The sequence below is a fragment of the Accipiter gentilis genome, chromosome 23, assembly GCF_929443795.1.
Source record: "Accipiter gentilis chromosome 23, bAccGen1.1, whole genome shotgun sequence".
NCBI classification, from domain to species: domain Eukaryota; kingdom Metazoa; phylum Chordata; class Aves; order Accipitriformes; family Accipitridae; genus Astur; species Astur gentilis.
Genome location: NC_064902.1, coordinates 24,499,495 through 24,526,320, shown reverse-complemented (window position 1 = coordinate 24,526,320; position 26,826 = coordinate 24,499,495). Strand labels below are relative to the sequence as shown.

General features: G+C 47.5%; 1 protein-coding gene across 4 annotated transcripts in view; it reads left to right on the top strand.

Moving 5' to 3' along the window:
* Positions 1-26,826, top strand: part of SRGAP3 (SLIT-ROBO Rho GTPase activating protein 3) — a 182,250-nt gene that overhangs the window by 115,009 nt on the left and 40,415 nt on the right. For all 4 annotated transcript variants that reach the window (XM_049827128.1, XM_049827129.1, XM_049827127.1 and 1 more), the window contains 4 exons: positions 2,973-3,135; positions 16,467-16,529; positions 22,258-22,443; positions 23,945-24,073. In XM_049827128.1, coding sequence (XP_049683085.1) covers positions 2,973-3,135; positions 16,467-16,529; positions 22,258-22,443; positions 23,945-24,073 — 541 coding nt within the window. The remainder of the gene's footprint in view (positions 1-2,972; positions 3,136-16,466; positions 16,530-22,257; positions 22,444-23,944; positions 24,074-26,826) is intronic.

The following is a 26,826-nucleotide window of genomic DNA, read 5'->3' as shown; positions in this document are numbered from 1 at the left end:
TGTTTTTACAGTATTGGAAGGATGTTGTTGTGAAGTATCTACAGGTGACAATGATTCTCCACCTTTATAAGACACCTGGGCACAAGTGCCTGGTGATTTGTGATGGTATTGGTAGTGTTAACAGGGTCAGCTTGATTTCAGTGCACACTTCTGCTGAGTCCTCACTGTCTCACTCCATGTTGAGACTCCCTGAATATATTTTTCTTCCAGACTGCTTTGTACCTGCCCTTTATTAGGTTCATCTGCACTGCTTCCCCAGCTTGCTCATGAATGTCATTATTCTGATGAGGCTTTTGAAGCTCTTGAGAAATACGGTATGTTCAGCTATTCCTTTGTCCCTGTGTAGCCATGTGCAGCAGGCTGTGGCCCAGCCCTTAATAGTGGTAATTGCTGCGGTGCTGGGCTGTTCATGGTGATTCTGGGTTGACAGACTCATTCATGCTTTTATATGCAGTTGTTTTGTCCGTACATGCATGCAGAGATTTCCTGGAGTCACCTTGCCTTCCTCTCCATGGGTTCAGTGGTGAGGTGGGCTGCACCAGCCCTGGTACCGTGGGTGAGAACATCTTGGATGAGGAGGATTACCTGTGTGAAGGCTTCAGCTGCACAGTGTAGCTGTGGCGAGTGTGGGCTAGCTTTCTGATTGCAGGATTTCTTGGGAAGGAGAGTCTTCTTTGAGCACAGGGGGTCTGAGGCCCGTGTCCATCACGGCTGCGTTGCCAGCGCTGTCGGTGCGCGTAGGCTGCCGAGCCCGGGTGTGAGCAGACCCGGCTGCCGCGTGGGCGAAGCAGCGGGCGCTCCCCGGGCAGCTTGCACGTGTCTTTAGGTGCTGGGGAGGGAGAAGCCTCTGGGGCTTGAACACGTCTATCAGGCACGGCCATGGGCACATGGGGAGACCTGCCCAGGCAGGAGGGTGGCAGGGGAGGTCTCTGCCAAAAGGAGCTGTTTCTGTGGAATCAGCACATCTTGTAGGAAAGCGTTGGTTTGGCCAGAGAAAACTGTGTAGGTGAAACGTTTGGAACAAATCACTCGGCTGCCTCATTTAGAGGATCTATTTCAAAGTGTCTCAGTTGGACAATGTGAGATGTTTTCTTTCAGTTGTATCATTTCTGGAAATTTTGGTTCACTCTTGATTAATTTGCTGTCAGTACTAAAAGCAGTACATGGAGAGCAGTGCAGGTTTTTCTCAGTGTTGAGATGGAACATATCGAAATTCGTTAAGCTCTAATCAAGTATGAAATGTTTGTTGAAATTTCCCTCAGAAGAGAGTTTTTTGGACCACCCCTGGCTTCCAGGTGAGTCAGGGTCTCGGGGTGCTCCTTGGCAGCGAGCCGGGTGGGGATGAGCTTGCTCTGAGGACGCTGTGTGGCTCCTGGGGACTCTTCAGGTCACCCGGCCTGACACCTGCTGCCGCTCTGGCAGTCTCTTTGTTGTCTGCAGTGTGAGTTGGGCTAAGACCGTTGTAAGTATTCAGCATGCATGAATGTATTCAAGTTGTGCGCAGACACTTTGTGTTAACGTTGGATGCAAAACATTTTCTCCAGCACAGTTTAGTGGACTAAATGCGGTACAACAGATTGTGCGGCAAATGGGCTCTTTCTGAAATGGAAGCGACAACCTTATTAATAGCGCCAAGTGGAAAAAGGAAGTAAAACTGTCTCCCTTGCAAAGCGTTGAAGGGATTGCCAGGGACGTCTCTTCTCCTGTACCATCCTCCAGAGCACCCGGTTTGGGAAAGGTCTGGTTGGGGGTCTGATTTTGTGTGTGTTCCTCTGGATGTCCCTATGGGGAAGCTCTTGAACAGCTGAAAGAAACTCCGAAAGAGGTTCCTGGAAACTGGAGCAGGGCCGCAGATGGGTTCCCAGCCCAGCTGGGTCAAGCGACCAGCTCTCGTGTTGTCTCCGGCTGACTCGCCCGTTTTCACGTCCTTCAGAGCTGTTGCCTGGCGTATCTGTACTGTGTTACTGCAGTACTGCTAACTGACCTTTTGCAGACAGTGCCTTTTTAAAGCATAGGTATGGAGCAGTGGACCAGAATGCACGCTGGGTGCCCCAAGAAGTCGAGGTAGGGCAGAAAAACCAAGCTGTGTAGGGCAGATTGTATGCAAAGGTCTGTATATATGTGTGTTGAGTGGAGGACAGGGCTGCGCCCAGGGTCAGCATCAGAACATCCATCTCCCCTGCACAGAAAGCCTCTGTCCTGCCACCGGCAGCTGTGGGAGGCTGGTAAATAAGGACGAAGCTGTGGGAGAGAGCAGCTTGGGGCAAAGGATGGGAATTTCCTGGCTTGATTGAAACCCTCGTGTACAATATTTAGACTGGGAGCTTCTGTGGTGGCAGAGATACTTAAGCACCTTTCCTGCACCGAAGAGGAGGTGGTGCTGTGGTCAGCTGGCGAGCAGGCATCCGTCTGTCTGAGCACGGGGTGTCTGCCGGGTCGCACTGCTGTGCCAGTCGGGGCAGCGGCTCTGGGCCAGCACCCAGACCCGCACCGATGACCCCACGGCATCCACCAAAAGGACGTGGCTCTGAGCTGGTGGAAAGTCCGTGGTGCGCCGATTGCCTCCGTCGCAGAGCTCCGGCCGCCCTGGGGAGGGAGAGGGGAGTGGGAGGCGAGGGGTGGCAGCGGCGGAGGATGCTGCGGCCGGGTGTCCTCCCTGCGGGTCGGTGGGGACGGCAGGAGAAGGCCGTCGTGCTCGCAGCCTTGCGCTGGAGAGGCGGGCTGGCACTCCGGCTGCTGCGCTGAGGGGCTGCCAGGTGCTTGGCTGGACGCTGCAGCGGTTTCTGGGGAGGGGAGGCAGCCAAGAGGAGCTCACACACTTTCCTCTGGGGGCACGACAGATTGTAGCGGATGTATGCGGTGGAGGAAGGCACTGTTAATATGCTGGCAGCATTCATTTGAAAGTCATGTGCCTTTTTGACTTGTTCGCTCAGCCGTTTTGATTTTTTTTTCCCCCCCCTGCACCTCCCTAGGAAAGATCAGCACCTACTTTCCCCTGTGAACTGCTGGTACCTGGTTCTGACGCAGACCCGTCGAGAGAGCAGAGATCACGCCACCCTGAATGACATCTTCATGAACAATGTCATCGTTCGGCTGTCACAGATCAGTGAGGATGTCATCAGGCTCTTTAAAAAGGTAACCAAAATAGAGATGGAGAGTTCTTCTCAGCAAGGATCCATCCTTGCATTTTAGTCTAAAATAGAAGCTCGTTGTGGACTTCTACACAACTGTGCCCCCCCCCCCCCCCCCCCGCAAAGTCTAAAGAGATACAGAAAAGCCAACATTGTTAAAAAGCAGAGAAAGATAACAAGACTTTCTACAAAGTACACATCACATTTTAATGAGAAAGCTAGAGAGGAGTTTGAACTCTGGACAGTGAAAACGTAAAACCATAGTAAGGCAGGCCAAGTAAAATTCTCAGAGGCAACTTGCTAAAGACATAAAGCAAACAAAAACTTCTCCGAAATCACAAGACAGAAACCTGCTGCAGGATGTGAAGGAGGACTAGATGGGTGAGGTGCAAAAACGCTATGAGGAACAGCCAAAGGCCATCTGGCTTCTTTAGCTTGATACTTGTTATGGAAAAGCTTAGACTAGAGATTTTCTTGGGGTGGTGTTACCAACCTGAGGAACCTTGTCCAACTGAATTGCCATTAGATGTTGCAGAGCAAATCTGTACAAGGCACTATCACTTATAAGTCTTTCTCGATAATATTTATCCAAGAATTTTAAAGAAACTGAGATATAAAACTGTCAAGTGACTAGCAGCGAGGTGTGACCTGATGCTTAAACTGTTGTCAGTGCCAGGGGAATGAAATGTGGAAAACATGATGACTTTTTTAAAGATTCCTGCAGAGCTTCAGAGAAAGATCAGTAATCTGACTTTGAAAACAGACTTGTTGGATGAAACTTCAGTAAAGAGCAGAATGAAAGGCATGTAGGCAGATACAAGAGAGGAGTCGGTGTGGCTTTCTGAAGAGAAGTCAGGCCTCAAATCTAGTGGAGGTATTTCTAGGAGCCAGTGGTCATGTGAATAAGTTGGCAGAGTACCTGGAGTGTCTTACAGGCTTTGGAAAAGGTCCTTTGCTGATGTGCTCAAGAAAAGAAGCTGTTGAAGAATAAGGAGTGGTTGTTTTCTGGGGTAATGGCTGGTTAAAAGATAGGGAACAAAAGGAAGAATTTTAGTGGAGCTCCTAATAAATTATTTGGGAAAAGGATGAATAGTAAAATGACAAAGTCTGCTGATGATAGAGAAATATTAATGATAACCAAATTAAAAATGATCATCAAAGACTTGTAGGAATCTTGCAGTGAGGTGGACCAGGCCTCTTCAGTTGAAAATGAGGGGGGAGTGTGTAATGTGGTAAGAGCATGAAGAGTCACAGCAGTGTGTAGGAAGTGAGTAGAAATGAGGACCTCGTCGTGCCTGCTAACATAAGCCATGGGTGGTCATCAGGCAGAAAGAGAACGTAAAAAGGAAAGACTTTTGTACATCATTAATACTATATATATTTGCAATATTATGGGTAATACTACACATCTGTTGCCTCATACCATGTTTTTGAAAGCCAGATGTGTAACCCGAGTCCTCAGGTAGATGTGAAGGACTGTTCCCTATTGGAAGCTGCCCAGCCCCACTGCCAGCACAACGTTGGGCTTGGGAATCACGGTCCTGCATCTTGTCACATCGTGAATGTGCTTGATGGCATTGCTGGCCCTTTTCTTCTGCTTCTGGGCATTCGCTAATGGCTGCCCTCAGTTATACCATGGTGGGCTAGGTGGACATTTCGCCTGGCTGTATGGCTCTTATGTTTTTCTTAATTTTTTTCAGTTGTTTTCAACGGGTAGCTGGAGAACTGCAGCTAGCGAGCAGGGTGAGCCTGCTGGGATGGCTGCCTCTCCAAACAGGAGAAGGGCTTCAAATCAGTGGTTATCTTGAAATTTTAGCTCAACTGGAGAGTAAATTTATTGTGATATTTTTATGGCCAGTTTCCTCTAGTTTATAGATCTGACCTAGAAATTAAACTGCAAGGTCAGGTTTGGATTGCTGATCTGATATGGTACATCATCCCTTTTCCTGTCCTTCTGGCCTTCAGATTTGGGATATATTGGTTAGTTGAGTTCTAAGTCTGTCTCAAAATCTCCCTCCCATTTGCATGTTACTCTGAAGCCGTTTTTGAGATGTATATTAAGACTATACTTCTGCTGACCTTTCCTAGGTCTGTGAATGGTGTATCTCACTTTGAACCATAGGACAAATCTTGTCAACATTCAAACAAGGACATAAATAGAGTGTTTGAAGTGCTTTCTTGTAGTCAGTTCTCAGCCAGGACAAGATGATAAAGTGTTTCATCCATTCAGCAGAATTATTTCTTTGTGTTTGCTTTTCATTCATCTTTTTCCCCCACCTCTTTTGAATTTAGATTTCAATTTTTAAGGCCCAACACTTATATTCTATAGAAATTGTTGCTCCTTGTTTCTCCCTCCCCCATCTTCTGCCAGGAGAGGTGAGGTAGCACTGACTCCATCTGCAGCCTGCCAAAGCCAGCACCTGCTTTTAATCAAAAGGAGGCTTTACAATAGAGTTGTGGGGATCTGTGATTTCACTCGCATTTGTCCCTGGAGGTTTAAATTGTAGCAGGACTCACCTGGCCCTGGAAATAATGTTCAGCTAAATCATGGAAAAGGCTTATTTTGTGTCATTGTTAGTCCTTAATGTGGATAGGGAAGCTGCCACTTTTGGGGATATTCAGGTTAGGTATTTTTCTTAACCTATTGCACACTGTGCCCAAAAGGGATCTGGGGCTGCGCTTCCCACTTCTCAGCAGTGTTTGGTGGGAAGCCTTAGGCACATGTGTGGGAATATGACCATCCTGGTAAAAGGCTTTTTAAGACATCCAGTCCGGCCTTGCAGCTGGTATGAGATTGCTCGGAGGAGGTATCTTCCACTGTTTTATCCAGTCTGGTTTTGAATATGATGAGTAAAGTGCTTGAAGCACTCCTCCTGGGGGGACTGTACTGTACAGGATTGTTGGGCAAATGAACCAGCTCCAGAAGGGTTAAAGGCATCTGCAGTTGTGGTTCAGCTGTTCGGTTTTGCTGTAGATTGCTCTTTGATGGTAAATTAGGGTAACATTTTTTTTCCAGAGATGTCACTTTTAATTCCTCCCATCTAGAATTTATTAATGGGTTGTGACATGCTGCGGGTACATGGAGGAGCTGGAAGGTTTTGTGTGTTGTGCTTTCATTATGTAAATGTAAACAATCTCGGCAAAGAAGCAGGGATGTAATATCTGGGGTACGAGGATGCGCATAACTAAGAAGCAGTTGATCAGCGTGGTGGTAACCTGCCAAGAAAGATGCTGGGTGCTGAGCTGCTTCTCCCCTCAGCTCCCCTGGCTGCTCTTGGCAGCAGCAGGGGTCATCCATCAGTAAATTGGGCCATTGGGTTTTGTTCATCTCCACCCCAAGTGTTTTGCCCTCCCGCTGACCAGCAGCATACGGTCCCTGGCGTTTGGCCGTGCATCGCTCGGGCACACCTCTCGCCGTGGCCAGCCGGAAAGCCTTTTGGCTTACCCAAATCCAAGAGAGAGAGAAGTAGGACCTAGTGGGGATTGAGTTTTTAGTGTTTGAGTTGGAGACGTTTAACTGAGCCAGCTCCAGGTCTGACCTTGCCTCAGCCGAGGTCAGTGATGGCTTGCTGGCCTCAGCAGCAGGGCTTACGGGAAGTATAAGTTGATTATCAAAGGCAGAGGAGAAGCTAGATCACATTTCTTCAACCATTGGCAAATCTGGTTTTGCAGGCTGTGGTCCAAGCTGGGGTCCCTGCTGTGGCTGTGTTTGGTGGCAGGACAGCTTTGCAGGGCGTTTGTGGCCGCGGTTGCTCCTCTGAATTGCAGCGGTACTCGAGGCTGGCTGCTCTGCTGCCGGGGGAAGCCGTGCTCTCTCCGGAGCTGAGGAGCTCCTGTCTGGGCTGCAGGGTGAGCTGCAGGTTGGTGGTTCTTCTGTGGAGGCTCAGCTAAGGCTGGTGACACTTGGGTTGGGGAGCTTGGCATCTTCTGCTTGTGGATCGCTTCGGTTTTGGCTTAATTAGTGGCAACTTTGTTAGCTTTGGAAGTGAGGAGACTGCAGCCCTCGGGGAGTTGAGTTGAACTGCAAGTTGCAGAAGTCCGTGGGGGACTCAGCAAGGGATAGCTTCTTGGGATGGTGATGATAGCGTTTGGAGTTTTGATGAGGTAGAAATGAGATATTTTCTGCATCCAGGATTTTAAACTCCTTCCTGAAAATTTTAACACAGAATCAAAGAGAATTTATAAAGCCAGATGTTATGTTGGTGAATGAAGGTACATCACTGAAATCAGTGGACCCACTTCGGTTGTCCATAGGCACTGCAGACAACATATATCCAGCGGCTGAGCTGACTCTTTGGCTCAGCATACCCTAAAAGGAGAAACTCTTTGTACTTAGGGAAATAGCATGTTACCTATGAAACATTATTTACTGAAAGCATATATGTTTTTGCAGGAAGGAGAATTTGTTAGTAAAGTGGTCCTGATATGCGGAAATAGTTTGGAATCCCAGGAGAACAGAAAACTAGAATAATTGAAAATAAAACTATTGAAAATAAAAAAATGAAACTATAGGCCCTAAACCATAGTTACAAAAAGCCCAGCAAAGCCAAGAAGGGAAATGGGCAAAGCTTATAATGAAAATACAAGAAAGAGATGATTGAATTGGGGATTAAATTCCTGAAATTGGCAGATAGAGGAATTAAATACAGAAGCAACAACTTTTAAATAAGTGTGTGTTTGTATAAAATATATGCAACAGTGCCTTTAATGCACATGTACGTATATCTATGTGCATATTGAGTATATTTTTGTGACTATGTATGTTCCTAAGTAATTTGGTAATAAAGTAGTGCACAGAATCATATGTAGATAAATGTTAAGTGATGCACATAAGGAAGAGCAACTTTCCAACTTGGGTGCATAAGACTGGGCTCTGCCCTAAATTTTGGATGGGATGGTGGGGTTAAAGCATCAGGCTCTGAGCATGCCAGCTCAGCGCTTGCTAGCAGTCAGAAAAGAAATCAAAAGTTGGGAACTGCTGGGAACAGAGCAGGAAACATCATGAATCCCCTGCAAATCCATGGCATGCTCGCATCTTGAATCTTGTTGGGTTTTTTTTTCTGCTCTTTCCCTCCCAACACAATACAGACTGCCACTGTGCTTGGTGGCATCAAGTGACAGAGCATCTCTGTGTTATGACACTTGCATCAATACTTAATGAGGCACGCTTGGTTGGGATGGGATCAGGCAGCAGCAATGGGAGGATGAAGGACTGCAAGCCCAACGCAGTGGGTAACATGGGGGGTCTGGCTGGCAGGACCTGGCCCCTGGGTCGGGGCACAGAAGGCATCGTCTGGGGACAGGAGCTGGCAGGGGTTGCTTTGCTCTGTGACGGTGCCATGTCCCCCAGGATTGTCACGGGTAGTGCGAATTTGGGAACAGAGACTCGGAGAACTCTGGAGAGAAGAAGCCTGCCTGAATTCAGGAGAGTCTGTAGACAGTCTTGGCATCATGTGTGTTTAAGCACAGTGATAGATGTCAGTTAAGCAATCCACAGCCCTTCTGCTGGCCTTTCAAGTATTTTTGAATCGCATCCAAAAGAATCCCAATTATAACTGCGGAAACTTGTCTCCTTCTTGAATACCTGCAGAAAAAAATGTATTGAACTGTGGGATTCATCCAAAGCTGGTCTCGAGGCAGAGTGTGGAGATGCTTTTAATTGATATTTGTAAGAGTGGGGACATTTACAAAATGTGAGTCAAATCTGGATTTGGACTTCAGTAGTTCTTTTGTTACAAAATGGGCAGTTCTTCCCATCCAGTGGTTTGTTTTCTTTCTTCCCCTTCCTTTTCTACCCTTCCCAGATGTGGAATATAGAAGTTCCTGTCTTTGGCGATCTGGCCCCGTGAGGGTACGATTTGGCTCATCCCCTGAACTCAAGTTGTTCAGCTGAACCCCTATGCACTGAAGCCATGTAATTTTACACAGCTATCATCCAACACCATTGCCCCCAAACCCTGCTGCCCCCCTGCCTTGTATTTTATCCCAGCAATTAAACAAACTGTGCATCTTTCTTCTCCTGGAAATGCTTCAGAATCCAGTATTTAACGTATTGCTATAATTGAGGGCTCCAACTGCATCCCATTGGTGTGGATGATGTCAGGGCAGGAATAGCAGTGTAGATTGGGTGTTTTCCTGACACCTGGCCCTGCTTCTGTGACCCTCTAACCTGAAGCCACAATGTGTGTGTGTGTGTGTGTGTATATATATATATGGCAGTTTTCATAGTGGGAGTTTGCTGGAGCCTAGAGACACAAGACAAACATCTTTCATTGGCAATACTGAGGCTGGGGGCTGTGCTGCTGGTGTCTCTTACAGTGAAGGAGGAGCCCGTGGGGATTTTAAATGTGTCCCAGCTTTTTTATAAAAAGACCCAATAATGACGTCATTTACTTGTTGCACCGACTGGTTATAGTTGCAGTGACAAAGAGCAATTGTCCTCTAGCGGGTATGGCTTCTTGCTGCACAGAAACTACTGTTCTCCAAAGCAGGGTAATACACTTCTGCAGAGAGATTTTTTGAGTTGGGCACAACATCATCTGGTGTCCAGGAGCTGTGTATCCAGGCTGAAAGAGAAACACGGATCTTTGCCACAGAAATGCCACCGTGTCGCTAGTTAGATAGTTGGAGGTGCCTTTGGGCTTGCATGGTCAGCATGGTTAAAAATGGGCCAAGAAATCCTTACGTCTACTGTTTTGAATCTCTTGGTACAAGACATGAAAGATGGGGTGCATCTTCTTCACCTTCAGACTTCTGCCATGTATTTGAGTTGGTTCTCTGTACTCATGTGGAGTTGGGCACGTCTGAAATGCCCCTTGGTCTGTGCTAATGCCTGCCTTGGGATGGGGTGAGTTTTGGCTGTCCTGGTTCTTTGCAGCACACATGGGTAGCTCAGTTGCAGGTGTGACCTTGCAGATGCCAGGCTGCGGCCGGTGCATGCCGTGAAAACCTTTGCTGTTTCTCTTACTTTGTTTACCTTGGCATGCTGGGTCTTGCGGTTGATGCCCAAGATGTTTTCCATCAGAAGAGCATCCACAAGCGCCGGGAGGGGCAGACCAAGCCCCTGAGGATGCTTCCGGAGCAGAGACTGCTTTGAAGAGCCCAGGGCTTAAAGCAGTTCAGAGTGGCTCTGGATGGCTTTGTTTCAGCGGTGGCTCAGCCTGCAGTTCCTCCTCGCAGTCTCCCCTGGTGTCACGCAGGGCTTGAAAGGCGGGTGGTTTGGGTGGGGGTTACAGAGCTGCAGGAACTCAAGAGTGGAAGTTGAGTTTGACTCTGCAGCTCTTCCTGGTTCTTCAGCACGGCTGCCGCCGGGACTGGCTCTGGAGGTGGGCTGGGGTTCGAGGGATTTCCCCAGCTTGCTGCCAGCCCTTGACACTGACATTGAGGTGGATGTGGTAAGGTGAGCTTGGGTTGCAAATGTGAAAACCAGGGAGAATGTGGCCTCTGTGGTTTTCTCTCCTCTTTCCTAGCAGAAGCTTTCCTGGGAAATGTAGGGCCTGGAGATGGAGTGCTGCTCACTTGGGTGAGGAATGGTGTCCCATCAGTGACTACTGCAGAGCTGTGCATATATTTAAGGGTATTATGGAGCTTCTGTAAAGGAGTGCTACGGCAGGGACCTTCAGGTAGGTCGGGGAGCTCTGCAGGCAGCGCAGGGGACCAGCGTCCTCCATCTGAGTATCCCTGGTCTGCAGCGTAGCCTGTGAAATTGAAATGGACAACCAGCCTCCCCGCCTGCTCCGGCACACAGGCAAGCCCTGCTAATGAGGAAAGTAGAGGGAGAAAACTCAATTGGGCAAATTTCCCTGGAGCTTCCCATGTGAGTCACGTTCCTGGCGCTGGAGGAGATTATCAAGGCAAATGTGTTAATGTTGCTAATAGGCAGGCAATAAATGGAGATGCTAAGATATGTCACTGCAGAGATCTGACTTGATCTGTTGTCAGAGTGAGTCTCTGTCACCATGAAATTTCACAGCACATCCTCCTGGCAGAGGCAAACCCTGGGTGAGGAATGCACCGCTGGCCCCCTTGGCCAGGCAGGTGTTCTCTCTCCTTTTTCCTCCTGCTGTGGCAGAAGGTAAGAAGTTTGGAATACAGGAAATTACATGTTTGAGAAGGAGCATTCCTATGTCCGAAGTAACCGTGCTGTGTTATTCCCCAGTGTGAGATTTAATTACGTTCCGTGACAGTGAATTTAATTATGCCCCATACTGCAGTGTCCTGGATGGAGATTTAATGAAGAAGTGGTGTCTGTCTGGAAGGGAGGTTTTTTTCTTTGTCTTTAAAATAACCATTCTTTGTTGCCAGTAGTCTGTGTTGCTTCTTCCCTTTACTTTGTCTGCAGCGACAGGAATTATAACAAACGTGATGAACTGAAGCTATTGCTATCCCGGCAAGCAACTGTGTTTTTTAGTAGGAATGGAAGGCATAAAGCAAGCAGCTAAATTGAAGTTTGGGTTTTGTGGATGGTACCAGGGGACTGGAATGACATTTTGGCATTGTCCCTCATAAACACACAAACGTAGTTTCTCTGTTATAAAAGGGGAGGCAGCAAACTTGGAGGAGAGAAGAGTCCTTCAGCTTCTCGCTTGCCTGCATTTGGAAGAGGCTCCAGCATCCCAAGGTTGGATGCTGCCCTCTCGGATGCTGGGAGACTTGACAATGCTGGAGAACACTTTGGTCTCCAGCAACAGGATGCAGGGCGTTTGGTGTATAGCATCTATAAGCAAATGAGTTTTAAATTAGTACCCACCTGTGGTCCCCCCAGGTCAGTGTGACTCATGGGACCAACACACTGTGGACAACTGAGCCATTTTTTGTTGCTCTATTTAGGAGTCTAAAATTAGTTTTGAAAATTACGGCTTTGCGGACTTCCCCTCCGCCGCACAGGAAATCTGGGGCAGAGGCAAGAGCTGCAGCTGACTTTGGGCCATTGCTCCTACCACAAGCCCGTCGTCCTCCCTTTGCTTTGGGAAGGCTTGGTGCGGGGCCCGGGCTTTGACTTGTGACAGCAGGGTCAGCTGGAGGGGTTACGTGTGACTCTGAACTCCTGCAGGCTTGGGGCCTCTGCAGTCCAAGACCCCAATTTGTAGACCCTGAATTAAATAACTCATATTCTGGATGTATCTGGGAGGGTTGCATGCTTTTAATAGCTCTGTTGCTTATTAGCAAGCCACAGTGAGATTTTCAAGATCAGCTAGTGACTGCTGGTGTTGGTGGGGAGGGGAAAGGGACTGGGGTTTCCAGCAGACAAGGTTTCCAGATGGCTGGGGGTACTTAGCACCTTCTGGTAATTGGCATCTTCTTGGCACCTTGCGCACATAAGAATGGGAGCAGCGTGCATCAGTCACGCTTCTGAATATGGGACTCTTCCAAATATCCTGGTGCGAATTCACAGATAAACTATAATTACTGGATGTTCGCTGAATGCAGAGTGCTTTTACTCTTTAGAGTCCTTGCTTTGCTCTTTGCATTCAATTCGAAGTTCTGATAATCTAAGGTTAAACTTTTCAAGTATGTGGGTTGTCCAGTTAGCTTTAATTAGAAGACCTCTCTGTGTCGTGGGCTTCTTTAGCCACCCAGCCAAGAAGCTGATGGGATGTTGTTTTCCCTGATTGCGTGCACAAAAATGCGTGGAGTTATTTGAGGGAATCTGAAAGAAACTGCTTGGTTTTCTGGGTTTGTTTTTTTTTTGGGGGGGGTGGGGTGTCTATACTTAGTTTAAACACATCTTCAAGCCATAATAAATGTTTTCTAGCCAAGAAGATTCCACAGAGAGATTTGGGGTGTAATTACAAGGGAGGCAGGAAAGCAGTGCATGCACATCTACAGTAGCATCCAGCCACTGGATTTCTGAGTAGGAGTTGACTTGATCTGCAGCCAAGCTTAAATGTTCAGCAGCTCCCCAAGTTGTGGCCTCTCCCGTGAAATGCCATGCTCATGCTGTAGGAGGTAGGCAACTGGATCTGTTTCACCCTGCCTGGCAAGAAAAGTGAAAAAACAAACTGGTAATAGGATTTCAGCAGACAGGGGGGTGGAGGGAGGGAGGGAGATGCCATGAGTTCGTACACTCGCAGTGAGCTTTCTCCTCAGCTTGCTGAACTTTGGCTGTTGCGGTTGTGAAATTGGAAACTTTATTATATAACTGCGGTGTAGCTATTTTGTAATAACATGTTCTTTTTGAGAGAGATTTTGGTTCACTCGGGTCAGAATAGTGAAAATGACCTACTGAAGACAAATTGGGGAGGGTGGGTCATGATCAAGGTAAAACTAAAACCTGAAGTGCTCGGGTTAGGAAGCCCTGATAATCTTTGTTCTGAAATACTGAAGTTGATTGGAAATTGCAAGTCCAGCAGCAGGTGTCTTCAATGAATCTATCAAATCAGGATAGATTGACAGGTGATACTGTATGACTGGTGAATGCAAATCTAAGTGATTTGCTACCCACAAATGTTTATTATATAATTTAAGTTACACAGGGGAGTGTGATGGGTTGACCCTGGCTGAACACCAGGTGCCCACCAAAGCCGTTCTATCACTCCCCCATCCTCAGCTGGATAGGGGAGAGAAAATATAACAAAAGGCTCGCGGGTCGAGATAAGGACAGGAGAGATCATTCACTATTACCGTCAGGGGCAAAACAGACTCAATTTGCAAAACATACTCAATTTATTACAAATCAACCAGAGCAAGGTAATGAGAAGTAAAACGAAATCTCAGAACACCTTCCCACCACCCCTCCGTTCTTCCCGGGCACAACTACCCTCCCGGATTTCACCACCAAGCCCCCCCAGCGGCACAGGGGGACAGGGATGGGGTTTATGGTCATCACACGTTATTTTCTGCCGCTTCACCTCCTCAGGACGAGGGCTGATCACACTCTTCCCCTGCTCCAGCGTGGGGTCCCACCCACGGGAGACAGTCCTCCACGAACTCCTCCAACGTGGGCCATTCCCACGGGCTGCAGTTCTTCACGAACTGCTCCAGCATGGGTCCATTCCACGGTGTGCAGTCCTTCAGGAGCACACTGCTCCAGCGCGGGTCCCCCACGGGGTCACAAGTCCTGCCAGAAAGCCTGCTCCGTGGGCTCCTCTCTCCACAGATCCGCAGGTCCTGCCAGGAACCTGCTCCAGCGCGGGGTTCCCACGGGGTCACAGCCTCCTTCGGGAACCCACCTGCTCCGGCGTGGGGTCCTCCACGGGCTACAGGTGGAGATCTGCTCCACCGTGGACCTCCCTGGACTGCAGGGGGACAGCCTGCCTCACCAGGGTCTTCACCACGGGCTGCAGGGGAATCTTCGCTCCGGCGCCTGGAGCATCTCCTCCCCCTCCTTCTTCACTGACCTTGGTGTCCGCAGGCTTGTTTCTCTTACATGTTCTCACTCCTCACTCCCGCGGCAGTTTCTCTCCGTCCCAACTTTTTCCTTCTTAAAAATGTTATCACAGAGGCGTTACCACTATCACTGATTGGCTCGGCCTTGGCCGGCGGCGGGTCCGTCTCAGAGCCGGCTAATATGGGCTCGCTCTCTCTTGAACACAGGGGAAGCTTCCAGCAGTTTCTTACAGAAGCCACCCCTGTAACCCCCCCCCGCTACCAAAACCTTGCCAAACAAAACCAATACAGGGAGTTAATGTAGAATTTAAGTTACACAGCCAGCTCAGTGTGGAAAATGCAACAGCCACTTACCCACAGTCAGTAATGCAGGTTTTGCTGAAAAATAGGCAAAGTCAAGTAATAAAACACTTCTGGCTATGGAGCAGGCCCAGCTTTTGTGCACTCTGCCAGTCTTAATGTGAAACAAGTCCCCAAAATGGGGGAGGGCTTTACGTGTTAGATCCACACAGTAAGGTGACTGTGGGCTGGAGAGAAATACTGCCAGTGGAAGGGCAAAGCAATATTGTCTATAATTCTAGATTCATCCCTGTATGTTTGCAGGATAAATAAATTAAATTGTGTGATGTTCCTCATCATGGTCTCTGAAACCCAGGTTGGGTGATCCACGGGCAAATATCGGCCTCAAACAAAAATGCAGCAATTCTGAAATAGCATGAGGATTTGCTGTACTGTGTTCATGTTTATAATCACGCATTTTATTTTGTTAAGGATTTGTAGAAAATTAAAGGAAATCGAAACGCCAGTTTACTTTTAAACTTCACTGTCACAGGCAGATTGGAAGAGGAAGCCATCTGTATTTTGGTTTTAATGGTTAGAAGTGGGAAAAAATGGAGCCCAGGTGTGGATTGGCAGCCCTGTTGATGCTGTTTTTTCAGCTCCCATAGCAGGAAGGATATTAGACAGGATTTCTAAAGTGGTGTAAATAAGGCGCCTGGGGCATTTCTCCTGCTGTGGGGCTGTTTTGTTCTTTAAAATAATATCTAGAATTAAAATGTACATGGTTCTGTTAGCTCCACTGCAGAGCAAAGAATGGCAAATCTCGTGTTTGTCAGGGGAGCCAGGAGAGGGCAGATCTCCGAGGGGGCAGAAGGTGTTTGAGATGGGCATTACCTGAAGCCAGTTGTGCTGCTGAGGTCCACCTACTCCGTTGTCAGCTGAGAGGAGGAAAGAAAAACCCTCCAGGGATGAGAGAGGTTGCTGTGGTTTTGTTCTCTGTGGGATGGGTGTGAAAGCCTTTGCTGGGGATTAACAGGATCCCCTCGAGCACAGGGGTGGAAGGGCTGGGAACAAGTACTTATGGCTTTGTGAGGATCAGGTCCATCACTTGGTTTAAGAAAAGAGGAGAAGAACAATTCACTGTATTCCTGTCCTACCAGCTCTCCAGCGTCCCCAGACTTTGTTCCTTCTGCTGGTGCCATGGTGTCCCGTACCAGTACTCTGGCAGCATTGGAGACCTTCAGTGTACCTCTGACCAGCTAGTTGGGGAAAAACCCATCAACTCATTTCTTCTTCCCGAGTTTGAACTGGGCATTTGTAGGGATCTCATTCCCCCTTTCCACGCCTCCTGCCTGTCTCTGGAGTTTGATGCCCTTGGAGTGGCGTGAGGTCCTCTGGAGCCACGGCGTGCTGGGAGCGTTCGGAGCGAGGGCTGAGCGTCTGGCTGCTGCTGCCAGTGCTCGACCTGCGCAGGGCCTTGAGGGCAACGCGCTTCTGCTGCTGACCGCAGCTGAGGACGTGCTTCTGGGAGGGCAGTGCTACCGCAGTACTGTCCACACCGCTGCAGACGGCTCTTGTGAGTGCGGCTTGGAGACAAGGGTTAAGATGCATATACATGGAGTAGTTGGAAGGCACACAGTTTTACTCTTCCCTCCAAAATGTATTTTCCTTTCAGAAATGCACGTTGTGAGTGTAACAGTCTTAGCTCCTCTTCTTTTTGTCTTCCAGAGTAAGGAGATTGGCTTACAGATGCATGAAGAACTCCTGAAAGTCACCAATGAGCTTTACACGGTGAGTAATGAGCTGATCCTACGCATGCCTAGCCTGTGCAGCGAGGGGAACGCAGGCAATGTCATTTGTTAGAACAAAATGTCTGTTCAATGTTTCGGTGACTTGAGGAGGCTTGCTTTCCTTCCTGCCATCCTGCGGTACAGCCCATTCATTCCTCTTGCATTTGTTAGAAACATTTCACTCTTCACTGGTTTTGACGGCAGCAGAGGAGGATTTCCCAGTGGTCCTACGGTGAAGGGTTTCTGTGGCCGCATCAGGCAGCGGATCATGCCACATAACTGTTTCACTTAAGCGTAAATGGAGATGTTTTGGGCACGATCGGGTGTGATCCCTGGTGTCTGTAATGCTCTCACCTGCCGGGCCTTCTACACCGTGTTGCCTTTAGGCCCATTTCAGTTTTCGCTTGGTTGGTGATTTCTGCCAGGCACTAATGGCTCAGAAGTCATGCTCCGAGTTGACAGTGCTAATTTTTGGCTGAAACCTGACCTGCTCACGTGAGTCTGGTGGCCTGTGGATGATGGCTGAAAATGACCTTCTGCTGGGGAATGCATAAAAGTTTTAGTTCGTATGTGCTCAGCTTCATCTTCTGCTCCAAGGAGCACTTCGGTTATGGAGCTGTTTCTGTGCCTCCAGGTGAAACCGTATGCTGTTACTCAGGACGTTGCTCTTCAAGCAGGTTTTCATAGTAGGGCAGTAAAAGTATTTGTGGTGCTTCTGTCTCTTGCCCTGAAGCAATTGTTTGTGGTTTAGGATCAACAAAGCAATATAAAGTCTGTCTTGTGTTGGAAAATTGAGACAATGTATTTCCTTTCTTTGGTTGTATCTGTTACTGGTACATAAATAACACTGCAGTAGGTTTATTCCTAAACAATCATATTATTCCATCTTTTTGAAAAATAGACCTAAACAACAGAGCATGAATGATATTGTTTGAAATTTTGCCATGAATCTTCTCTTAGCAGGTTTGTTTCTGCATTGTTTTTTGAAGGATTCAGTTTTTGTGAGACCTGCATTGTGGGTGGACAGCCAGGTTGGATTAAAAAGCCTGTGTGAGATTTGGGAGTGCGTTGTTGATGGCTGAATGTTACAAGCTGTGTTAGTGGTGGTGACTAATTAAGATTAATTACAACAGCAGCATGACAGATGCAAAACAAGGAGAGACTAACAAGGCCTGGGCCGACCTTAATACCTGTGGACCAGTGTAGTCAGAACGCAAACACGGGGCAGGAGCATCACTCTGAGGGACATGTTTAGGTCGGTTTGAGGATCGGAAGTGTGCTGAGGTCTGAAGTGCGTGCGGTTGGCCAAGGAAGAGCGTAGAGAGTAATTTTGCTCCTGCTGAGTCTGTGGCAAAACTCGTCTTTACTGGAGCTGAGATTTTCCTCCATTCACTGCTTTGCTCCCACATGCTGAGCAGAATGTGTTTGAATGGTGAAACAGACTGGAACGGCTGGAAGAGCTTTGTGTTTTCTTTGAACTGACCTTGCTGCTAAGATAGCAAGCCGACTGTGTCATCTGGCTGGGAAGGAGCAGGAAAGAGACATGCTTATTTCAGAAAAGATGATGAAACATGAAGAAAAAGTAGGCCCTGTTGGGCAAACAAGATCATCTTCAATCTGTTCAGTGCAAACCAGCTCCCCTCCAGTCAGTAGTTTTCTGTCCTTGAGACATCAGGTAAAAAGGCTTAATTGCATACTTGGCTTGCAGGTTGATCCAGCGTGCTGGTGGTGTTTTGGGACACCTTCAGGACTCATCTGGAGTTCACGTGTTCGTTGCAACATGTGGGGCACCCAAGAGCACCACATTGAATAACTGTGGCTGCTGACAAAATCAGATACAGAATAAGGACCCCTGTCTCAAAGGACACTGAGCTGCTGCTTGTAAAATGTCATTTGGCTGCTGTCAATGCAAGGAAGTCGTTTATCTTGCCTATGGCCAAGCCTTGTATCCATAGTACATCTGGCTAGGCTGCATTTTAAGCCTTTCAGAGGGGAATTCTGTACACTGTGTGGAAACTATATAATTTTTTACAGGCTTCTCAGGGATTGACTGTCTCAAACCTAAGCCAAAATAACTAAATTGATTTTAGTTCAGCCTTGTTGCTGTTCTGATGCAAGTCACCCTGTGGACTTTCTCTGTGGAAAGAACTAAACCCAAAACCCATGCTGATTTTAATTAAAATGGAAGTAGATTACTTTCATTCTGAAGTAGGAATTGCTTGTGAACAGTTTTGCACAGAAATAATTTAGCTGTGAATTAAAGCCAGCTTCATTCTTTTGATTCCTGGTTACAGACTCCAGCAGACAGATACCAAGTTGGAGTCTGTAGAAGTTGGAGGTTCTTTATTCCATTGTTCACAGGTCACTTTTTGTATTGTATATATTCCTATCTGAAGAAGTCAGCCAAAATGTTAGGGTAAGAGAAACATAACCCCAGAGCACTGTTCTGGTAGTGTTTTCTGTAAGGTCTGGCAATGATGTATGATTTGGTGTATGGCACTAACAATGGGCTATTTGATGTATGGGCTTTGTTTGCCATAATGCAGGGACATGGCTATAGCTGAAGGCAGTGCGTTGAAGTCCCTAGAAGTGCTGTGATGTGAACTGGTGCAATTCTTTGTTACAAGGTATTATGGAAGAGGATTAATAACTGTGGAACGAGTTATATTAATTAGAATAATTTTTACAGATATACTACCCAGGTTAAAAATAATAGTAATAGTCATCACTGCCTGTGTAGCAGGACACAAATTGGCTGGGGGAAATTCTTCCTTTCCATCGGGAGTGCTGCGATGGGGGAGGCCATGACTCTGGGTGTTTTCTGCAAGTGTCTTGCTGTAGAAATTTTTGACTATATCACACGGTAGAAACGCATTGAAACATTGCTCTGTACCATGCTGTAGAAATGCTCTGAAAAGTGCATGTTTGCTTTCATGCTTTCTTAGAAGACCAGGGAGATGGAGGTCAGCATCCATCGGCCTGATGGATTGGTCCCTTTCTTAGACCTTATGCTATGGGTGTCCCTTAGGTTGTGCCATAGGCTCCATCCAAAGAGGAGGGTGCTGGGTTCTTTGGCAGGCTTTCACCTATGGCTATGCTCATCTCTGCTTCACCCTGTGCGCTGGGCTTGTGTTTTGGTCTCCTTGACTTCAGGAGTGCCTAAGCCTGTGCTTAATACGGGTCACCCGGTTTCTGATCTGGCTCTTCTGCTGGGTCAGCACCTTAATGATGAGCCGTTTAGAAATATAAAGTGCTTCTAGCTGAAGATAGCAAACAGTGCCATTTATGGCTGGTATTTTGGCAATGGCCTTTATCCAGAACACGTTATTAATATTGGAAAACACAACTTGTGTTGTTAAATAACTAATGAACATTGGAACATATTTTTCTCCCTCCACCACAGCTAATTAACTTATTTGCAGAAAAGATCTTAGGGACGCAGCTGTGGTAGTTCTTCTTTATAACACAATAGTGTAAGACAGGGACAGTGTGACTCAATTGCAAGTGCCAAGAAGGCACAAGGAAATTGCGGATCAAGGGGCCGATTGCTGCAGTGCAGGTAGTCCCCATCCAAAATTAAGGCAGACCTTAAAACAAACAGAAATAGCCCCCAGATTTCCAAGCACGAGCTGTGCAGCATGGCAGCTGATAAGGAACACAGTCGGCATAGTGAGCTGTTTAAGGCATCTGTTTCAGCAGCGTGGGTGCTGAAGTCTGGGGAGAATATTTTAATGTGATCATGTTAGGTCCTTTGCACTTTGTTAAAGAGACTTTCAGAGGAGTTTTAAACTTGGTTCCTGTGTTACCGTTTCATGTTCAGGGATAAATTATGGAGGAGCAAAAAGGGCCTTTGTTAGGGAAAGTTTCTCTGGTCATTAGCAAATAAGTCAGTAAAAGCCTGTGCAAAGGTAGCTGGCCACAGCGGGGCTTGGACCCCCCTTGCGATGCTCTGCACGGTGGAGTCCTGCCTGGTGCGCCGGCTGCCGGCGTTCCCCTTGCAGCTGCGGGAGCCATTGGAGTCTGTGGGCTGCAGCAGCGTGTCCCCAGGCCTGTGGCAGAGCGGCGTTAGCCTTGGGTGAATGGAGAGAACTGATGGATTGTGCTGGACTTTTTCTGGTTAGGTAACCTTCTCTATAACCTTTAGATTTCACAAAAACCATGCGATATGGACCACTGTTTAATTGTGGGGCTTTTCTGTTGCATTGCGGTAGGGCCTCTCTGGGTGCTGGGGAAACCTCTCTCGTTACTGCCTGACTGTGCTGAAGTGCAGGACTTTTCTTTTTCACTTGCCTCTGAGTTTCTCACAAAAAGATGGAGACCGTGAAGATGAGGAGGGCTTAGCGAACCCTCTAGTCTTCCTCTTCAGGAAAAACCCAGAAATTGTCAGTTTCATGTGTGTCCTGTGACGTTGACTGCAGAAACTGCAGTTTGAAATATGTGGTTTGAATCTGTGTTAGAATTTGCAGGATTTTGAAATAAAGCAATTCGGAAACAAGACACAAGCCTTTGCTTACTATTCCTTGTAGTTGCCTAAAATTGCAACTCCCAGTGATGGCACATTTGTGCAGGCTTCAGTGTGGCATTTGGAGCTCGTTTGCAGCTGACGTTTGTGCTTGGCAAGAGGAGAGATCATATGTTTCAGCCTAACCTTGTCCAAGTTAAACACTCCTGGTTCCTGCTGACAACCGCAGCTGAGGAAAACTCTGTATTTTCTTCATTAAGGCTTGTGCAAAGTTACTCTGCTTTTGTGGGTTCCTGCTCCTTTTCAACCTGTGGGCCTTGAGGCTAGCCTGTCCCAGTGCCGTTGCCGGTGGTGGCACTTTGTGTGAGACTGATCTTCAGTGAGAAGTCAGGCATCTCGAGCCTTGTCAAGGCAATGTGAAATAAACCATCCAAATCCTGAAGGGAGATGATGAAAGGGGACAATGTGACTAAAGGCATAAAGAGAGAAGAGCAGATGTGTTCCTCTTGCCAGCTCCACTAAAATGATCACTGTGTGCCCTTTGGGCTTTTGTATCTGAAAGGAAAGGCTGTGGTAGAAGTTTTGCCTACAGGAGTTTTCCTGGCAGTAGATCAGCATCGTCTGTCCAGAGTCACTGATGGTGATCTTGAATTTAAAGGACATGGTGTTGCTGAAGTCCACTTGGGCACTAACTGTGCTTACTGGCAGCAGCAAGAGGAGATCTGAGTGGTGATAGGAGACAAACTCCATTTCTGTTTGGAAGCTGCAGCTCCTCCACCTTCAAGATGGGATCTACTGTCAGGATGGTAGAGTAGGGCTTATGTTGATGGGCTGGCTTAGCAAGTTCAAGTGTAGCAACAGAGGGGTTGGGTCAAAAGTGACTTCAGGTTGACTTTGGCCTCCTCACAGTCTCTTGTCATGGAGACCCTTAGCCCAGCTGCAAAGCACTGGAAGTTATTTCTCATTTCCCAGCAGGAAGATACACGGTGCCCTTTGAATGCAGGTGTGCGCTGGAGGCACATCTCAGCCTGTCCCCGCAGTGGGGACTGAGCAGGGACAACGGTTCTTACACCAGCTCTGTGCCATTTCGAAGTAGGGCTAACAATGTTGTTAATTTTATGGGCTTTTCCTTCCCACCTCATTGTTCCTTAATGCTTATAGTGGCTTCACTGCCACTGCTCCACGCTGCCCACGGCTGTCATCTTCTCATGCACTGATGCTTTGTGTGGCCGTAGGGCAGGCGACTCACAAACTTGTGTTTCCTCAGGTGATGAAGACCTACCACATGTACCATGCAGAAAGCATCAGCGCTGAGAGCAAGCTGAAGGAGGCAGAGAAGCAGGAGGAAAAGCAGTTCAACAAGTCGGGGGACATCAGCGTGAACCTGCTGCGGCACGAGGACAGGCCACAGCGGCGGAGCTCTGTCAAGAAGATTGAGAAGATGAAGGAGAAGGTGGGTGAGAGGGAAGGGAAGGGGAGCTGGGCTGGGGTCGGGGCTCCCCAAGGGCAGGAGGGTTTTGGCTCCAGCCCTGTCCGTTTCTGTGCAGCCGTTCCTGTATCCCTGGGAAGGGGTTAGGGAGGATGTCGACTCCTGTGTGTGTGTGTGTTTTGCTGAAGGGCAGTCCGAGGAGGACATAACGAGTCTCTTTACTGCTTTCTGGCTGTGGAGAGGTGCCAAAACCAGCCGCTAGCAAGGATTTAACCCGACATTGGGCTGGCACTGCTCAGTAAGGAATGGGGACAGGGGACGTCGGGCAGTGCAGCCTTGGAGGGGGCGGTGGACCCGCACGGGAGCCACATGGCCACCCGTGACATCTGCCAGGCTGGTCCTCTGGAGGGAGGGCTGAGAAGGGCGGCCGGAGGGGCCTCGGAAGCAGGCGAGAGCACACGGCAGAGACGGGCGGTGGGAGATGCTCGTATGCCAGCTGCTCGGGCTGGGGCCTGTGGGTCTCACCGGGGGCTTGACTGTGCCTCAGGTGGGACCCGAGAGGCTGTGCTGAACGCCGAGGAGGACAGCGCACCGGTGTGTCTGGCTTGGCACAGCGATGCTTTCTGATCCAGATGTGGGACCCTGCTACGGGGGGCTGTGGTTTGTTCATGACTTTTTTTTTTTAAAAAGCGCTTTTAACAGTGAACAATAGTTGTCCCAGGGTTCTTTCAGTCAGAGACTCGTGGCAGGCAAAAAAAGGGCTGGATATATAAAATAACAGTGTTTCTTCCTCCACAGACTGTTTGGGAGTTAAAATGCAGCATTTAGTTGGCTTTGCTAGTCAAAACACTTAACTCCATTGTAGCTTCAGCAAATCCCCCCAGATCTCAGGATCTCCAAAACTTGCTGTTAAGTTTGGAGAAAAAGCAATAGCTTCCCCAGCTGGGATGCGCTTGCTTGCATGTTGACCCAGCACGGGGACATTGTCTAGCAGCATGCTTCTTTGAAGGGTTAATCTTCTGTGCTAAACCTTTAGACTAGTGATTTGCCTGAGCAAATGCCCCAGATCTGAGCACATCTGCTTTCCTACAGAGTTTTGAATTCTGGGTCCTGTTCTAAATTTTGTAGCTTGGGCCTCTGGGCCAGATTCCGCTTTGATACAGCTGCATAAATCTGGATCAAGTCCAAATGTATGTCAGCGTTTCTGGGAGGAAAATTTGGCCCTCTAATTTTGATTGATGCCAAAACCTCCACGAATGCACAGATAAAGGAAGAGCAGCTGTGTTCGTGATGCACTGGGTACATCTGAGCAGAATGCACTCATTGTGCATTGGCTGATAGTATGAGGGATGTTCAGATGTGATCTCCTCCATCCTGGCAAGGGTGCCTGCTTTCGTAGCTGATACCAAATTTTATTAATTAACATGTCACACCCAGGCTGCAGGGTGCTGTGGGGCCCTGCAGCAAGAGAAGCTGTGAAAGTAGCATCCTATTTGTGCTCTGACACTCCATTTTGCTTTTTCAGAGACAAGCCAAATATTCTGAGAACAAGCTGAAGTGTACTAAAGCCAGGAACGACTACCTGCTGAACCTGGCAGCCACCAACGCAGCTGTCAGTAAATACTACATCCACGATGTCTCTGACCTCATTGATGTAAGTGCTTCCTCCCCCTGCGTGCATCGTAACCGTTTTCTACTGATAAGCACACAGCTAAATCTTAAGCATGGTTTGGTCCTTAAATGCACTCTCATGTGGTGGTAATGAAGGGGTATTTGTTGGGGCTTTAAAATACACTTAACTGGGGCCTGAAAATGTGCTGTAAATTTTGGATTTTTTTTTTTTTTAACCTCCCTGTGTTATTTTTTGAACTCCCAGCTGCACACACTCATTTAGCTTTCCCACCAGTTGATGAAGGCATATATAAGCAGAGCTAGAGCTGCCATTATACAGGAGTCATAGAATCATAGAATGGTTTGAGGTGGAAGGGACCTTTAAAGATCATCTTGTCCAACCCCCCTGCCATGGGCAGGGACATCTTTCACTGAATCAGGTTGCTCAAAGCCCCATCCAACCCGGCCTTGAACACTTCCAGGGATGGGGCATCCACAACTTCTCTGGGCAACGCTCAAGAGTCAGCCTCCTCTGAACTTTATGGTGGCCACATGATCACACAACAAAGTAATTGTTTCATATTTATGCTATGTATAAACTTCTTTTGTCACTGTCTGGAAGAAAACATGGAGTTTTTCATTATAACTGCAGGGGATGAGCCAGCCTGAACCAAACACCTTCCTGAGCACCTAAGCAGGGGAGTCTGGATTGAACTGCATGGTTCAGGCATGTCTAATATACAGTTACAAACTAGAAACTGCTTTCATGTTTTCTGCGCCTTTCATGCTGTATCACAAGCATGCTAAGGTCTGGTTATTGGTGTACGTTGGCTCTGCCTTCAGAACTGCACAGATGTGCTTTCCTCCACGTTAAAGTGACAGCTTCATCTGCTGTGGCTCCCACACAACAGGATGTCCTGCTGCTGGAGTTTCTCAAACTCCAGAGCCTTTGTAGGAGAATTTGCCTTGGGGCAAGCCAGGTGAGGCTGAGATTTCCTCCTGGCCCATCGATCAGTCTGCATTTGAAACGGATAAACTCTTAGGAAGATCAGATACATCCTTGTTTTTGTTGCTCACACAGAAGGTTTTTTTCTTTCTACTACATGCATCTGCAATTTCTATCAGGATGAGCAGGCACTTAGCTCTCCTCAACCTTGGTGACAGTTAAGCACGTGTGCTTTCCTCACTAAGGAAGGCACTTGCTGAGTTGTATCCGAAGTGCTCCTTGCACAAAATAGCCTCAGGGCAGGAACTGCTGGAAGCAGGTTTCATAGTAATGGTAGGAATTGAACAGGTGTGTATCAGCAACTCCTACTAACTGCTTTTAAATTATTTGAGGGAAGGGATTTCCATTTCTTCCTTTCATAGGCATCTTCATAGTAGTGTAGATTGCATGATGCAGAGTTTCTTCCTGCTAGAGTTGCTTCAATGAGCACATAACTGATCTGTAAGCACTGAGTTAGTCTTCTGGCTTCATCATCACCTAAATGTACAATTTTAAAATGTGCTGGAGTGTTCATCTCCTTTTACTAACCCACTCACATATATTTATTCTCCTAAGCATTGATTAAAGTAAGTCTGATGCAAAACCTGTGATGATTTCAAGATTTTGAGATATGATAAAATATTCTTAGCGTGTCGCTTTTGTTCTCTTCATTATTTAAGATGTATTTAGCCATATTAAAAAACTAATAACTTGGTCATGGAGACATTTGAACGGCAAGGTATGATAACTTGATTTATCTGTGGAGTTTCTGCTTTTGTTGTGTATATTCTCTCTCTCTCTCATTTATTTATTTATTTTTTTTAAGCAAGAATGACTTATATTCATAGAGTTTTGAGGAGTTTGATTTCCTGGAGAATTGCCAAGTTCCATTTTAGTTCTGGCTATTTATATTATTTCTCCCAACTTTATTTCCGTGCTGACACTTCCACTGGAGTCAGCAGATGGCTTTTCTTCCGCACTCCAGGAATCCCTTCAGGGGACTTTAACTAAAGCATCTTCAACATTTTGCAGCTAAATTCCCCTAATTATGTATTCTCTTCACCAAAGAAAACAAAATATTGGATATGTGAGCTGCACACGGGTGTCCTAATTTTAAATCCCCAAAGGAAGAGCAGTTTATTTGGACAGACTTTTGTACATATTCGATGTATTTTGCAAGAGCATGGCAAGAAGGGTTTCACCACGCTCCAGAAGAAGGGGATCGCATTCACTGTATCCCACTAGTACTGAAAGTGGTTGAAGGAAAAGACAGCAGTCGGAGCCAGCAGCGTTAGGCTTTCTGTAGGTGTGTAGTCCATGTAAAGAAAGATGAAGAAAACAGATATTTTTAGATGTAAAGTTACTGTTTTAATCTTAGTACGTTTAACAAGGATAAGATGACAGTGCCTTTCACTCTTAGGAATGACAGTGCTGTTTGCAAACGCGGGGTCTGTACCATGGGAGGACGTGGGTCCCCCACCCTTTGGCACAGTCCTTTTGTTTCACGGGATGCAGCAGAGGAGCTCTGAGCAGAGAAGGTGAATTTTGCCTTTGATCAAGAGTCAGCGAGCCCTTGGCTGCAGCAGCGTGAGCAGAGCGGGGCGATGCAGGACCCTGGGTGTCTGTGCAGGGGGAGCTGTGTCCGACAGAAGGAGCGGGTCTGCAGAAAGAGAGTGAGTGCCGAGGGGTAGGAACAGAGTTTTGGTTTTGCTCAAAACCTGGCTGGATGTGCTTTAATAGGATCCTAGGAGTGTCCGTGTATTGCAGTTATGCAAATTCTCCCGGCTTCTCCACACCGCGTCGCCAAGGGG